The 16,312-nt window shown below is 41.1% G+C and overlaps 1 protein-coding gene across 1 annotated transcript in view; it reads left to right on the forward strand.

Moving 5' to 3' along the window:
* carmil3 (capping protein regulator and myosin 1 linker 3) overlaps window positions 1–16,312 on the forward strand; it is a 94,542-nt gene that overhangs the window by 51,373 nt on the left and 26,857 nt on the right. Inside the window, 9 exon segments of the mRNA XM_061694237.1 lie at window positions 4,167–4,271; window positions 5,527–5,596; window positions 5,708–5,789; window positions 8,470–8,566; window positions 8,657–8,711; window positions 9,535–9,707; window positions 12,351–12,419; window positions 14,985–15,060; window positions 15,062–15,079. Of these exon segments, the coding sequence (XP_061550221.1) occupies window positions 4,167–4,271; window positions 5,527–5,596; window positions 5,708–5,789; window positions 8,470–8,566; window positions 8,657–8,711; window positions 9,535–9,707; window positions 12,351–12,419; window positions 14,985–15,060; window positions 15,062–15,079 (745 nt within the window).

Here is a 16,312-nt window from a genome sequence, read left to right on the forward strand (position 1 = left end):
TATGTCAGTTTACTCAACATAAACAGAGAACGATACAGTGATGCATCTGGCCATTTAACTGTGGTTTATGATGATCCTTTTTATGATTCATGTCTGTTTAGAGTTAAGCAAATATTTTGAGCTAAATAAGCACTTAATGAGATTTATATATTGCTTCTATTTATCGTAAATGCACAGATGGGTGCTTTTACTTTTACAACATGCCTGGATATATTTTGACGAGACAGACATCAGATGTTTTATCTCAGTTAATGGCCTCTTAGTTTTCTCTACCACATTCTATTTGACCTCCCTTCAACATTAGTGTCATTTTTTTTGCCGCTGTTCTTACACAATCTGTTCTCCACCCTTAATTAATCAGCCAGTGTTTATTTGAAAATATAAGGCTGGCATGGCAAGTTCTGTTTGTGTTGAACACATACACATTCATTGACTTTTTTTGTATCTGTCACTTGAAGTTCCTTCATCCAGCTATTAGATATTCAGCATGCAATCCACAACTAAGTCAATTATTAATTGGCCAAAATGCAATACAAGTCTTCTGTGGGAAGTGTAGTGCATCCTTCCATACCGCTTACCCTCACTCGGGTCACGGCGTGCTGGTGCCGATCTCAGCTAACTCAAGGCGAGAGGCGGGGTACGGCCTGAACTGGTCACCAGCCAATTGCAGGGCACATACAGACTAACAATCATTCACACTCAAATTCACGCCTATGGGCAATTTAGAGTCTTCAGTTAACCTACCATGCATGTTTTTGGAATGTGGAAGGAAGCCGGAGTACCCGGAGAAAACCCACGCAGGCACGGGGAGAACATGCAAACTCGACACGGGCGCTTCGGCACTGCCCCATTCACTAGTATCAAGTTACCCACGAAGCCATGTTGCCTCTGGAGACAGTTTACACAACTATCTGTCGTAAAATGAGCACTGCAGAGTCAGCTGCTAGTGTTGATGTTCAGCTCACCATTTGCTTGTCTTCAAAAAGTCAATCCATCGCTTTATTTATTATTTCCTCATTTGGGAGCTTAAAAAATTTTCACTGAGCTGCTCTGTAAATTGAGGCATCGAGCGAAGAATCATTTTCGGGGTGTAGCAATCGTTATCGTGTGGAACCTAAGCACGGATAACTCACAACTGAGCAGCCAAACGAAATGACGTCACTTTGTACTTCTATAGTGGGGGAGAACTCATGCTAGATAGTATACGCCCCAGCCTCATGATATCATGGAGCTGTGTTTTAGCCCCGGCCACAAAATCAGGACATTTCATACAGTGAAAAAGATGCTTAAGCTATATCTCAACAATTCAGCACTATATTATGTGATTCTTTGCATGTTTTCAGCACTTCAAACTAGGCTTTACACGATCAGAATTTTTAGAACCGATCAGCGAGTTTAAAAAAAACGATAACCGATCACCAATCCGATCACAAGATGGAGCAATGTGTCTATTTAAATGACCTGTTCATTTACTGTATATACTTTTGTACTTAATTGCTCCAAAAATTATATTTATAATAAATAATGTCTCTTTGTTTATTTATTCAGGCCTGTGAGGCATAGTGACAGACAGAACAAATGGTCTTCTATTAGATGGCAGGAAGTACATACAGTAATTAATGTATCCACTTTTTGTGACATTTTTGTTTGTCGGTGTGCCATGAGATTGTTCAATTCTAAAATATGTTCCTTGGCTCCATAAAGGTTGCAAATCACTGCTCTCGTCAGATCGTGTATTCTAATCAGTCAGGTCAAACCAACATGACAGAAATAATGGGTGCTAACTTACTGTAATTAAATTACTTTATTGTAATTAAATTACTTCACCCACACCGAAACTTTAGAGCATGATTCGACAGAACGGCGGCATGTTTACACACTACCGTTAGTGCTAGCGCTAGCTTGCCAGGCTACATAACGTTTTGTTCCCTGCTTGCGAGCCATATCGTATTAAAAGTAAGTGAACATACCTCAAGCAAGCCTTAAACGAACGTCCTCACCTGAGCACCGGTGACCACCAACACACGTTTTTCCCCATTTTTTTCTTATAATACAGTCGGCGCGATCCACTCTTGTTGTCGTCGCCACGGTAACGAGTGTATCCGATTGCATTTGAGTTGACAAGATAAAGCCCAATGATCATAAAAAACGGGATGCAATGGTATTGGAATACGAGATTTTATTGCCGTCATCGGACATAGTGCAATCGTGAAAGGGTAATGAACCGGGCATTACGTGTTGTCTGTCTCAGACGTGTTGTCTGTCCCACACCGCCGACGTTTTTAATTTTTTCAATAACTTTATTGCCCGTCAGATATCTACAGTACTACGTCAAAAGACACGCGACAAGGCTAAAAATGAACTAGCTTTTTGGATTCAAATATACTGTGCACGATGGCGACGCAGAGTAAAAGTAGTTTTTTTTCGGAGCCGATCAATGACGTCATTGATCAGATCGCCGCATTATGACATTAAAGCCGATTAGCCGATAAGCATAAAATGATCGGCTAATACCGATCAGCCCGATCAGATCGGTGTAAAGTCTACTTGAAACATATTTAATGTAATTACAATCAAAACACGGATCTGCTTAGAGCCCCTTGAGCAAAGTCCGATTTACTATTGGTTCATCTTCGCAGCCTGTGCTCTGATGAGTCACATTGCAGTTATTTTCTAAAATAATTATTATTTCTTGCCCCTAATCTTTTGCCACTGAAGCAACCCCTAACAGATATTACATAATTTACTTTTCTCACTACCAGTCCTGCCTCCACTGGTATTACATGCTGGTTCATTGCCACTGGTCAGACTCTCGTAATATTCTAATGACAACAAAGACCTCCAAAGCTGAAGTGAGCTGAAAAGCGCCAGACTCATAAATAGGGAATAGGCCACCTTATACCCCTCTCTCACCCATCATACATGCTGCAGCTGTGACACTTATGAGAAACAATGAACACTGACGCAGGCTTGGTAATACAGTATGTTGCTGATGCAGCTCGCTGGCGGGTGTGTCATAAGAGAGGCAGGGATGCTGGATTCGTTTATGGGATATCTGCAGAGGTTTCATAGGCTCAGTGCTAATTAGCACAAATGGGTCAAAGATGAGTTGTCTCACAACGCAAGCTTGTGTCAGCAGTTACAGTAAGACGGGACTTTAATGTAGCAGACTGACCTTCCCTCACTAAGCCGTTTACACGCTCTCTAATTACCACCGTTAAACCCCAATTTCATATTTTTGTTTAATTTCTCACCTCTCGATTACATATATTTTCATATCTTGACTCGTGTGAGTCGCCTATATTTGTTCAGTTACCATTAAGAATACTCAAAGCTCTCTAATGTATTGAGATTGAGCGTTACAGCATCTTCAAAGATCCTGTTCTCAGATTTCTATCCTGCTGTTTATCCTAAGCGTTGCTGTACTGTGTGGCGCGCACAATTCTAAGGGACATGAATAGTAGAATTTCTGAAAGTGGAAGTAGAAATAATCCAAGCCAGAGTCATATTACTGCTTTTATACCTACTTAGTTATTTGGGCACATTAATAAATAACCTTAGCGGCAGTTGAACAGATTACAGAGCCTTTTTTTCCACTCATGTTGTTCTTGAGGTTTGAACAGATAAACTCCTTAAAATTGCACAATGCAAGTGATAAAAGGCAATTTTGTCATATGTTCAGAAGAGAATGTCATGTATTTATCACCAAAACTGAGATGAATGTAGAGCACACAGACACAAAGTGTGTGATTTCATTGACAACAGGCTATTATACAGTACAGGCCAAACTGATTGCTGAATAATTGGTCTGAGAGAACTTCAAAGTTATGGCAGTAATCTACAGTAAATAATGTCATACTGACCTAAACCTCCCAGCATCTGTCCGGCTTCAGCATTCAATGTAACTCACTTTTTTTTTTCTCCATCCTGTTGTTTCAGTGTCTGTCACTTCCCTTATCAAATGCTGTGTCAGACTTCCAGCCTACCACATTCTCGTGGATTTCTCTCATCGCCATCAGGCTCCTATCCATTCTTGTCGTCTTTCACTCTCTTGAGTGGCTGATTGAAATCCATTCCTAATGCTCTCTTTCTGACCTCCTCTTGCTTTCTACACTTACTGTATATAGCTGTAAAACATCTCATTTTTCATTTTGCTTCATTTCCAGGAAAGCAAGAGATTCTCTGCCAACTTTCCGGCAGTTCTTCAGCTCAGCATTCAGCCTGACTCATGTCAGCTTGGCCTCCATGAAGGTTCCTCCTGATTGGCTGAGGTGAGAAAAATGTCATCAACATCTCCAAATCTAGTGTTATAGTAGCAGTATTGCATCTTAGTTATTTAATGACTACATTTTTGTAAGATCTCAGACATTTCCACAAAATTGTTAAGGCAACTGTTAAGGAAAAAAAAAAAAAAAAAAAAAAAACATCTGCCGCATTACCTTGCGACTTGACAATAGAGGCATATGGCCATGTCACTCATAACAAAAATAGTTGAACTATTATGAGGAAATTCAATTAAATTGGGTGCACAGGAGTTAAAGTGGCACAACACGCTTACGTCACCTACACGTGGGAAGTAGAAGGGGGAAGCGAAGCTTTTTGGTTGGAGGAACGGAAAGATTGCGACGACTAGTAGAAAAGTAAATGAGACAAAAAAGACAAATGTTGTGGGAGCATTTCAGACTGAAATACAAGGCGAGCACCGTGACGTGTAATGGTAACACAAGGCCGAGCCAAAGACGCCCAGTATGAAGCCGCGCAGGACCCGAGACAAGGTAAAATTAACGTAGCGCAAATCAGCGAGATTAACGTTAATGTACCTTAGTAACATAACGTTAACGCTGGAGAGGGCTAGATCTCTGTTAGGTATGATTACCGTAAAATCTGTTGCTTGTTTATTACGATGGTGACAATTACAGATGTGACCATAATTACTTCATACCGGGTGCTTGTACGCTTTGCTCAGTGTAGGCACTGTGTGACATACGGCCAGTGTATAAAAGTGTAAAACAAAATATATATAATAATAATCAACTAACTTTGCTATGTTCAATGTCAGTCAAAGAGCCTTTCTACTCCCTCCAGTCTGAGAACTCAAGGGATTCAAATGATGTGTTCAGCTGAATGACACAAGTATATAAATGACTTTCCCAGAATTTATGGGGCTCAGATAGTAAAAGACTAAGTCTCTTGGCAAAATACAGTGTAAAACAATGTGATGCTAAATACATCGAATGATTAAAGGCAAAGAGTTTTTATTGAATGTTTTCAGTTTCCTGCTGGGGAGTTAGTAAGCTATGTTTTATTTGTAAGTTTATTTTCCCAAATTCACCCAAACGTTTTTTTGTTGTGCATTGAATGGTGCAAAACAATGGGTGGATAATCTATTTGGGTTGTTAAATGGACAAAAAGGCTTTATTCATGTGTGACTTTTACAAAATGTATTTCCAAGTGTAAAATGACACCACGTTTCTAAATTCCCTCACTGAATCTGTCACATTTTGCAATGTCTATGTTTCCCTTCAGAGCTCTGTTCCTTGGTCTTTGCAATAATCCCCATATCACCGATTTGCAGTTGGACATCAGCGGCTGTGAGGTATGCGCTATCTCAGCCTATGCTGCAAAGGCTAGATTGATTCATCTTCTTGTTGATTGATGCCCATGTGCAGCCTATCATGTTCCACTTCTTTCTGTCTTTTCCTGACAGTTAAGGTCTGCAGGTGCTGGGGTTATTCAAGAACTCTTTCCAAGAGTTTCGTGTGTGGGGACTTTAGATATCTCCGATAATGGTAAGACACACACCGAAGTGCAAACTGCACATATTTCTACCCGAGGGCATCTGGTCTCCCTTGTACAGGAGACCTAACTCTGTTATATAAAATTTTCCAACTGAAGCACACCTTCCAAACTTTTCCAAATTGTTGAGAAAATCTGGAAAACAAGAGTTCATTTGGAGTCCGGTGAATTAATTTGTGTTCATTTCTGAATGGTATCCTTGTCAAATGTTCTCAAACTATCTGCAGATATTAGCCGCTACCTAAGCTCTATTTGGCAAACTACACTATTATAGCATGAGAGTGTCCTCGAACAAGACAGACAACAGCAGCTAAAAGGGCAAATTCCATTGACGACGTCATCTAAGGCCAACCGCGCGCGTAACAACGAGGCCGAGCACGACTTAACTTTCGCGTGTTGTGCAGGCTTCTGCAACTAGTTTTAATGAGTGGCCGATCGTCAGCTACTACTTGTGCTGTGATTCAAAATTTAAAGGTGGAGTTTGCATTCTTAAAAAATATATATATTTATATATATATTTTGTCATACGTATACGTTAAAACTGTGTGTATGACTGACAGAACAATGTTAAAATTATCTTTTGGAAAAAAAAAAAAAAAAACATTCCTCTCTGGCTCCATCTTATGTTTGTAATTTAACTGTAATTACTATTTTAAAACTTCTTTTCACTGCACGACAAGAGGAGCCAATCAGAGACTGTAGAGACAGAAGGCGTGATCTCAAGTTGCTTTCAATCATTTGCACACATGCATTGTGCACACGCAGCCTCACGGAATTGGACAGCTCTCACGACAAATCAAAGGTAAACATATTTATCGGGGTGTCCAAAACGCAGGACGGCTGCATATGGCTGGGCTTGGAAAAGCGCCGTGTATGTCACGTCACCATTCTCACTAGGTCATCATGTACATTGATCACATCTCTTATATTTTAAATTGATTGTACATTCCCCAAAACAGGACATTAAACCAATAACATTTCGTGTTTGGCAATAATCCGTCATGAATAATTCATGCCAGCAATGCAGGAGCCTTGGCGTCCCATGCGTGCGCATGAGTGAGCTGTGGCGGTTTCTCTGGGCAGAGACGCGCGGGGGCGGGGAGTGAAATTAAGCTACATTCAAATCATGCCAGCAGTTTGAAAACTGCCGACTTCGCCTTTAAATTGCAGATGAACACTGTCGTAAATTCACAGGTGTAACGGCCAATCGAAAATGGCATGTCATAGTATCACGTGAGGTTTTACAGCAAAATCAAGTTTCAAGTGTGAAGCGAGATCCAGCCAGCCACCGTCAAGCCGTAGTTGTAGTTGGAGTTCTGTGCTGACACTCAAAGTTAACAGTACAACATTAACATTAGAGAAGCGCTTTGGATCTGAAAAACTCACCATGAACTTAGTTTTTCCACAATATTCAGTTTTATTAGATAATACTTTTCTTTTTTATTTGCTCCAAGTTATTTAATTAAAATAAAAAACAGTCTTGTTCAATTGATGTAAATAATATGAGTTTAACTTTTTTTTTTTTTAGTAGTTTTCAATGGTATTTTAATTTATTGAGAATGCACCTCTATAAGTGTTGGCATGGTGGAAAACTGGTTAGCACTTCCGCTTCACAGTTCTGAGTACCGGGGTTCAAATCCCGACCCTGCCTGTGTGGAGTTTGCATGTTCTCCCTGTGCCTGCATGGGTTTTCTCCGGGGACGCCGGTTTCCTCCCACATCCCACAAACATGCATGGTCAGTTAATTGAAGACTCTAAATTGCCCGTAGGTGTGAATGTGAGTGTGAATGGTTGTTTGTTTATATGTGCCCTGCGATTGGCTGGCAACCAGTACAGGGCGTACCCCGCCTCTTGCCCGAAGATAGCTGGGATAGGCTCCAGCACGCATGCGGCCCTGGTGGGGATGAGTGGTGCAGAGAATGGATGGATGGACCTCTATAAGTTCAGTAAGGCCTGGTACACACACAAGATTTTTTCAAATCTTTAAAAGATTTATTTATTTTTATTATTTATTTATTTATTTTTCCGTCTGATCCGCTTCCGATCTCGAAATCGCGTAATCACACGTGATCTCACAAAACTGAAGAAGAAATACTTCTGGATATGCGCTGATCTATGCCGAGTCTTTCCAACGGTTGCCAGAGCCGGGAGCCTTGTAAAATGGCCATGACCTAAAAAAAAATTGCTTGCTTTGGAAAATACTTCTTGCCGTCTGGAGAACCCACTTTATTTCAAAAGAATGACATTGGGTTTATTCTTTTCCTCTTACTAATTCAGGACGAGTCTCGATTGGCTACATTCCGTTCCACGTCACAATTCAAAGCGTCATGACTTGGGGAGACATCAACCTACATCAACCTTCCCCATACACATGAAGAGTCTTGTTTGTAAACTTTCACTATTTAAGATTGTCGGCCAGACCTTTTTCGGACTCTAAAATCAAAACAAATCCATTCTTCACGCATCTCAGACCCAATGATAATCTTATAGGATAATCTTATAAAACATAAGATTGTCTGGTGTTTGACGTCCTTGGTCGGGAAGGGACAAAATCGGGACAAAAACAGCCAGAATTTCTTTGTGTGTACCGGGCCTAAGAAGCATGATGGTCTTTCCCAAACAGACTGTGATTGGAAAAAACAAAGGTATTTTAAAAACCTGTCATTTTTACAGGCTTGGACTCTGACTTGCTAGCTGTCATCCCAGCATTCTCAAGACACCCCTCCCTCAAACACCTGATGCTGGGGAAGAACTTCAACATCAAGGGCAGGTATGGACCTTGTCAGTGACGAGCAATGCAGAGAGTGACGATGATAGCGATGATAAATGTTTTTCTCTTCTTTTTTTTCTTCCTCCTCAGGGTGCTGGATGAAATACTCCAGAAACTGGTTCATTTGGTTCAAGAGGAAGAGTGTGTGAGTTGGCTTATGTAACACTGCACACAAATCTGCAGTGGCTTCACTGACAAAATGCACATCCACACTAGTATATGCTAATTCAGGCACTCATTTTTAACCAAACGTTGAAATGGCCACAAAGATGAACTTGTCTCAATTTATTTCCACATCTGTATGCTGCGAATCACAAAGTCACATGTCACATGCCACATGTATCCGAACATGATGCAACCATGCATGCCTGGTGTGTTGTCTGTGGGCCGAACAGATGATTAATCTGGTCACATTTTTTTAACAACTCCACCGCCCCACACTGCCACCCCCCACCCATTCCTACGGGCCTGCTTTACTCCTGATATCCCGAGTGACAAGCATATTGTTTAAATATTTACGCCAGGGAGGTTGACCACCTGCAAATATTCCTCCAAGCCCATATATCTTTGACTAAATTACTATTATTAATTTGTGCAGTAGCAAAGCCTTGATTTTCGTTAGGTTAGTACAGAGTCATCGCCATGAATGTATTGTACTAATAATTTATTCAAGGGGCTTAAATAATACAGTTTAAAGACTCTAAATATGAAATAATCACTCGAATTTAACGTATGATATCATGAATATACAAGGCCAGTACAAGGTTCGATAGGGCTACCACCCAAAAAAACTTAACATCGGACCCTGGTAGTGCTATATGTAGTTCATATAGCTTAGTCTTGTGCAGCCGGTTTGGAATAAATTGAATCAAAATGTCTAAACAGGTAGTAGTGGTACAGAAAAAGGATGGATGTGGTCTCATCAATTTTTTGATCAACTACACCTTCCTCTTGCTTTTATCCTCCAGGTCCTGCAGTCTCTCTCTTTGGCTGAATCGAGACTCCGCCAGCGGGGCACCATGTTGGTCAATGCGCTGGGCTCTAACACATGCCTACGGAAGGTGGACCTGAGTGGCAATGGCCTGGAGGATTCCGGAGCAAAGATGCTCAGCAAAGCCCTGCAAATTAATACAACACTCAGGTGAGAGCCCAAAAGGAGAAATAGAGAGATTTCTTTGCAAATTATAGTGCTTGGAGGACACAGGGGGAGAATTAGGGACGTTTTAGAGAGCAGTTGAAGGAATAGGGTCAACAAGAACATTATTATGTTTGAAAGCATTTGAAGAGATGTGCTGAAGGCCTTTCGTGGCAGAACAGTGAGACAAAGCGTGAACAGCGCAAGAGATAAGAAGTTGCAATTAGGCAGTGAGGCAAATCTCAGACACAGAGAGAGAGAGAGGGAGTGATTAAACGCTTTGGTGCATGCGTGTTAACCTCAAGTCTGTATTTATTTTATTTTTTTTTAAAGTTGTGGATTATAGCTTTAAATATTCCCTCTGTGGTTGTTTGTATTGTGATATTTATTAAATGAAGCCAGACGCAGCAAAGTTTGAGAAGGTACAGACAGAAACAAATGAAAAGCAACAACCGAACAATAGCAGAACAACATGGTATATTACTACCATAACGTTACGTAGGAGTCACTCTTATCTGTGAAGTAAAGGCACACGCTGTGAGGAAGGGTTGCAATAAGTAACAAATAGGACAGGATGGGTCAGGTAGTGCTACCTGTGTGTGGTGGGAGTAGCTATATTCAGTGCCTAAATACCAATAAGGACTTTAGAGAACAAAAGAGAGGGCAGTCTGAGGAGTTGATATAATAATACAGGCTGTGTCATTGTCAGTGGCCACACGTCAAACAAATAAATCCTCGAGGCATGTATACGGATATACAGTATATTATTTATTGTAATGAAGAAACAAAGTCGAAAATGCATGTTAGTCATATGGTGTCTGGAGGTGCTTTGCGAGCACCATGAGGAGAGGCGGACTCGGCCTCACCAAACCAAAATGGGAAGCGCCGACCAGGGCGCCTACCCTGTGGGGACGCGACCCACGACCAGGGACTCTCCACCAGGTCCGGTTCGCCAGCACCACTGAGGCGCCCCGACCAGCCCCCAAACCAAGGACCCCCTGTACAATATTGGTGTTGCAGTTGGAGCAATGGACTCTGGAATGGGGTAATGGACAGGCAGCTTTCCTAATTAAATTTCAAGGGCATAGATGGGAGGAGAGAGACAGAAAGGAGGAATTGAAAATGACAGGTTTATTAAAAATCAGGTGAAGAAAGTACAAGAGTAGGTGGAAAATTCAGGGACAGAAGCTCATTAGAGCCATGACAGTTGTTTGTGCATACATTATGCGAGGATATGAGCTCATTAGAATATGCATAAAGGAAAGTCGTGTAATTCTGTTGATGTTTCTGCAATGCATTAATTAGCAACACAACCACGCAACTACCGTGTTTTCAAGACCATAAGGCGCACCGTATTAAAAGGCGCAGTCTCAGCTACGGGGTATAGTTCTGTATTTAACACTTACATAAGGCGCACCGTATTATTGGGCGCAGGCATGGTAAAACATACGCTAGCTTAAAACATACGGTAGCATGCATGCACGCTAAAACACTGATTTGAAAAAGGCAGCGGGAGCAAAACTGAGTTCGGTTGTACTTTATTGAAGTATTTAACAAAGTATGTTATGTTTTGATCAATCCTCATCTACAAATCCATCAAAGTCCTCATGTTCTGTATCCGAAATGAACAGCTGGGCAAGTTCTCCATCAAACACGCGAGGTTCCATCTCGTACTCGTACGGAGTCTGTCTCGTTGCCGTGCGGCTCCTCAGAAATGATGCCGGCTTTTACAAAAGCTTGAACAACAGTGCATGCAGAGCCCAAGCATCCACAATCCATCCACAAAATGTGGCGTAACTCGCCCGGCGCTGCCTCCTAGTCTTAGTAAAGCTGTGTTCGCCATCTGTCATCCATGGCTCCCACGCCGCTCGCAACTTCACTTTGAACGCCCTGTTTACGCCTAGTTCCTTCGTCAAGCCTCCCGCAATGATGGAAAGCTCCGAGTTATTGCACTCAGTCGAATGGTGACTGTAGAGACGCTTCTCCTGGCTGTTCTTTGCTCATTAATCCATTGCTCGAGTTGGTCTTCCAACTCGGGCCACCTCGCCTTGTTTCCGCAGAAACTCAGGCTTCAGTCTTCTTGACTTGGCGAAGCTCGTTTTCCTGCTTCCTCCACCTGAGAACCATGGATTCGTTGATCTTGAATTCTCTCGCGGCTGCTCGAGTCCCATGTTCCTCTGCGTAACTGATAGCTTGCAGTTTAAACTGTGCTTCGTAAGCGTGTTTCTTAGCCAAACCGATGTTGTTTTGCACAATGCACACCCCGGTGCTATACACCTACTGGGGGCGTGCCTTGAGCGTCCTCCTTCACGCGCACCCTTCCCCCTTTAACAGCCGCATGATGTCCTCAGCCACGGCCGCTTTTCCTCTGTATAAGCAACGTGTCGGCAGGAAATGCTCCCAGTCAGTCAAGCGGAGCGCTCATCACACAACAACATTTATAGATTTTGGAAATCAGCGTACACATAAGGCGTGCGGAATTATAAGGCACCCTGTCCATTTTGGAGAAAATGTAAGAGTTTTAAGTGCACCTTATGGTCGTGAAAATACGGTAATCTTACTGTGACATTATGCTGAGTGCCCGGTAATTCTCATCTTTCTCCTCTCTGTGACTGTCTTTCACTATTTATTTGGTTTGATCCCTCTCAGAAGTGTTACATGGGATCGCAACAACACCACGGCAACAGGCTTCCAAGATGTGGCAAGAGCATTGGAGCAGTAAGATCAACACAATAACACACACACACCAAGCATCTATTGCATGCAAGATGCACCCATAAAGCAGATGAGTCACACATTTATAAGGCAGGTAGTCATCATTATGCCTCAGTATATATTATCAATATATATATATATATATATATATATATATATATCAATATTTCATCAGTCCATTGATGTGACAAAACATTTACGTGTGATGTTGGATGTTGTGTTAGAAAGATGTGTGGGAGCATTTCAGTTATGTATCAATCAGTGTTTTTACACCAAAAAAAGAAAGCCTAGAGGATGATTACAAATGTAATAATTATTGGCCAAATTAAATGCCACCCACTGTGTGCGGCATTGGAATTCCCAGAGGGCATCTCTCGCTCGCCCAGGCATGCTTGCTCTCGCTTTTCTTTCCAAATTGAAAGCTCAGCTGTTGGCAAAACCATATAAAGACAGTTTTTACATGTATATTTTGAACAGCTCAAGCGCCAATTGGAGTTTCCATCTGGAAAAACGGTTACTTTAAAGCACCAGAAACCTTTTCTCATTAAAAAAAATGAGCTGACTTCCCTTAAATCCTTATTTCAAGCATTAAGCCATTAGTAGTTGATTCATAGATGACTACTTTGACAGAATAATTTTACCACCACAAAATATGTCTCTGTGTTTATCACAATTTTAAGCCGAAAAGATGAATATGCTTCTAGAAAGTTCAGGTTCATAGCATCATTCCATCAGCCCGTAGTTAGCGTTGTGCACACAGGAAGTTCGCCAACCTGTTTTACGGTTTGGTCATTTGACTTTCTGCATAACTCCCTATTGTAAACAAGCCAATATTAAAAAATAAAAATAAAAAATTATCATGTGCGCCTGCTCAACACTCTAACTGTGACCATGTACCGTCACTTCCTGCTTCAATGTCTGCGTTCCCGCTTCCTATCCAATCCCACGGTTCGATCTCACAACAGACCACGGTCATGTGACCATCCAGTTTCAAAATAAAATCTTTATATCAAGGTTTTTAAAAATCACAACTGAAATTTATTTAGTATGACGTTTTACACGTTATTTGTAACGTAAGCCCTTTTAAGTCTCTTATCCATCCATTTTCTGTACCGCTTTCTCCTCACATGGGTCGGGGGCGTGCTGGAGCCTGTCCCAGCTATCTTATTTGTCTTGTATTTATATTCCTATGTATTAACATTTTTAAATACTTCATCAACTCGAATCTAGTTTGTATTTTTGTAACATGTGAACCATAAATGTACATGAAATATCTCTCTCACACAGCTACATCTGGTAAAAAATCCCTAATAAATGGTCACTTATAAGTCTGCGACATAGCGGGGGCGCGAACGATGAACCGCAATATCGCAAGGCAACACTATTGATTTTACATCCCTCACTCAATTCAGCTTAAAAATACTTATTCACCATATACAATGTGGTGAAAATGCAGAAAATTTGCAACTGAATAATGTTCCCCATTAAAAGTTTATAATCGCCCTGATGCCACGAGATGGCACCAAAGCACTACATGAAGCACCTCAACTCACTTCAACATAGTTCCTTGCCACGAAAATGCCAGAAGACTGCGGCAAAGCACTCCATAAAGCTCAACTCAACTCATTTCAACATAGTTCCTTGCCCCGAGATGCCACATGATGGCGCAAAAGCATTCTATTATATTAGACAGGACTTTGGCCTGAGCACAAAAACAGCAAATTGGTGTTTTGGGTTTAAAAGAAGTTGTCACATCTGCAAGTAGCAAATCGCAAATATGTGGTAAAATAGTGTAAATTCACCGGTGTCATCTAATTTGGAAAAATAAAAATCCAATTGGCCTCAAACCTGTTGGATAAAACAAGGTCTCAACTCAATTTGCAACAAAGCACATTGAGTCATCTGGTCATCACCTCATCTTGTAGCCCCTGAATAGTGCTTCTTAAATCCGTAGGTTTTATATCATGAGGACAATAAAAATAAAAACAAATGCGCAACATATACATCTGACAAATGTGTTTGCTTTTTGACCTGATTATGATAACATATGTATGTAGTGTATCATAACTCAAGACATGGTATAGCAAGTCTCATGGTTTGGGGCTCTGGCAAGATATGCACCACATGTTGTGGCACGTCTTATTATATACAGTGGTACCTTGAAGTTTGAAAAAAAAAAAATATATATATATATATATATATATATAGTTCGAACAGTCAGCATATGGCACGAGCTGTCAGTATACTGCTGTAGACTTAATTTCGCTTAGTATCAAGTACAACTCTGCGAGTTTGCTTTGTCTACCTTTGGCTTTTTTTGTTTCCTTTTTTTTTTTTTTTTTTTTTTTTTTTGGTGACCCTTTTGATGAAAGGACAATGGTGGTAAGAGAACAATGTCCACCAGAAGTTACCATGAACTAAACGGACTGATATTCTAAGCAGAAAATACTGCAACAGTGTCAAAGTACTTTTGTGAGCGCCATTTTATTTATTTATTTTTTGTCACTAAATTATTCCAGTAATAAAATGTCTTTACTCAGTCTTTGTCTCATTCCTCTCTACCTTTAGCAACTTTACACTGCAGTACATGCCCCTCCCCCTCAGTGATGCCACACAAGCATACCGCAGTGCCCCAGAGAAGACCTGACCAGGCTCTGACCAAGGTAAGAAAAAAACATTTGAAATATACAAAGCAGGGACATACAGGCAGTGAATAATCACACTGCCTTTTCAGATCGCAGAGGGACATGGGTCTGATTACTGACTTCAATTTGTTCTTGCGTTGGCGACACGGTAGACGACTGGTTAGCACATCTACCTCACAGTTCTGGGGACCGGGGTTCAAATCCCGGCCCCGCCTGTGTGGAGTTTGCATGTTCTCCTCGTCCCGGCGTGGGTTTTCTCCGGGCACTCCGGTTTCCTCCCGCAGCCCAAAAACATGCGTGATAGGTCTATTGGAGACTCTAAATTGTCTGTAGGTGTGATGGTTGTTTGTTTCGTGTGCCCTGCGATTGGCTGGCGACCGGTTCAGGGTGTACCCCGCCTCTTGCCCGGACATAGCTGGTATAGGCTCCAGCAGCCCCGCGACCTGTGTGAGGAGAAGTGGTAAAGAAAATGGATGGATGAAAGGATGTTTTTGCGTTTGTAATTAGGATGAATGTTTCCTTCTATATTGTGACAGTGGAGACCTCACAACTTGTTTTCTGCCTAATTTCTTTCAATGTATGTCATGAATTCTATGGAAAATACCTAGTGAGGATAAGCGGTATGGAAGATGGATGGATGGTGAATGGTCACTCGCTCTTTCGGCATGAAACATTGTGCAGTTCAGGTTGACAACCCAATCTAAAATATTCAGTATCACAAAGAAAATACATCATGAATCAACTCTACAATACACAAAATCTTTTCTCCCTGTAGGAAATTTCTGAATATTTAATCATTGTCCTTTATATATATTTCAACGTGCCGTTTTGTTTATTTTTAACTTTTTCATTGTCGAAATTGAACCCATTTTTATTATGGCACAGTTGGTTATGGTTATGGCACAGCTGTCCTACGTTAACAGCATTGGAAATTACCAAAATCATTTTTTAGATTTCTGTAATGGTTCGTACAATATGTAGAAACTCTTTTCCCCAAATTTATATTTTTAAAGCTAGAATATAATTCTCATTTTTATCCATGAATTTTCAACTGGACTATTGTACAGTATGAGATGGCAGGCGCTGTGCCTAACCATTCACAAACAGCTTTGGCAAGATCGATGGATGATTGAATACATTTATGAAAAAGAGGGGTCTGATTAATCAGTTGACTGAGAAGTCTGACACAGTTTTTGGGTCCGGTCTCTTTTGCTACTTCAGACAACGCATAACAGGATAATTAAACAGCAT

The sequence above is a fragment of the Phycodurus eques genome, chromosome 13, assembly GCF_024500275.1.
Source record: "Phycodurus eques isolate BA_2022a chromosome 13, UOR_Pequ_1.1, whole genome shotgun sequence".
Lineage (NCBI taxonomy): Eukaryota > Metazoa > Chordata > Actinopteri > Syngnathiformes > Syngnathidae > Phycodurus > Phycodurus eques.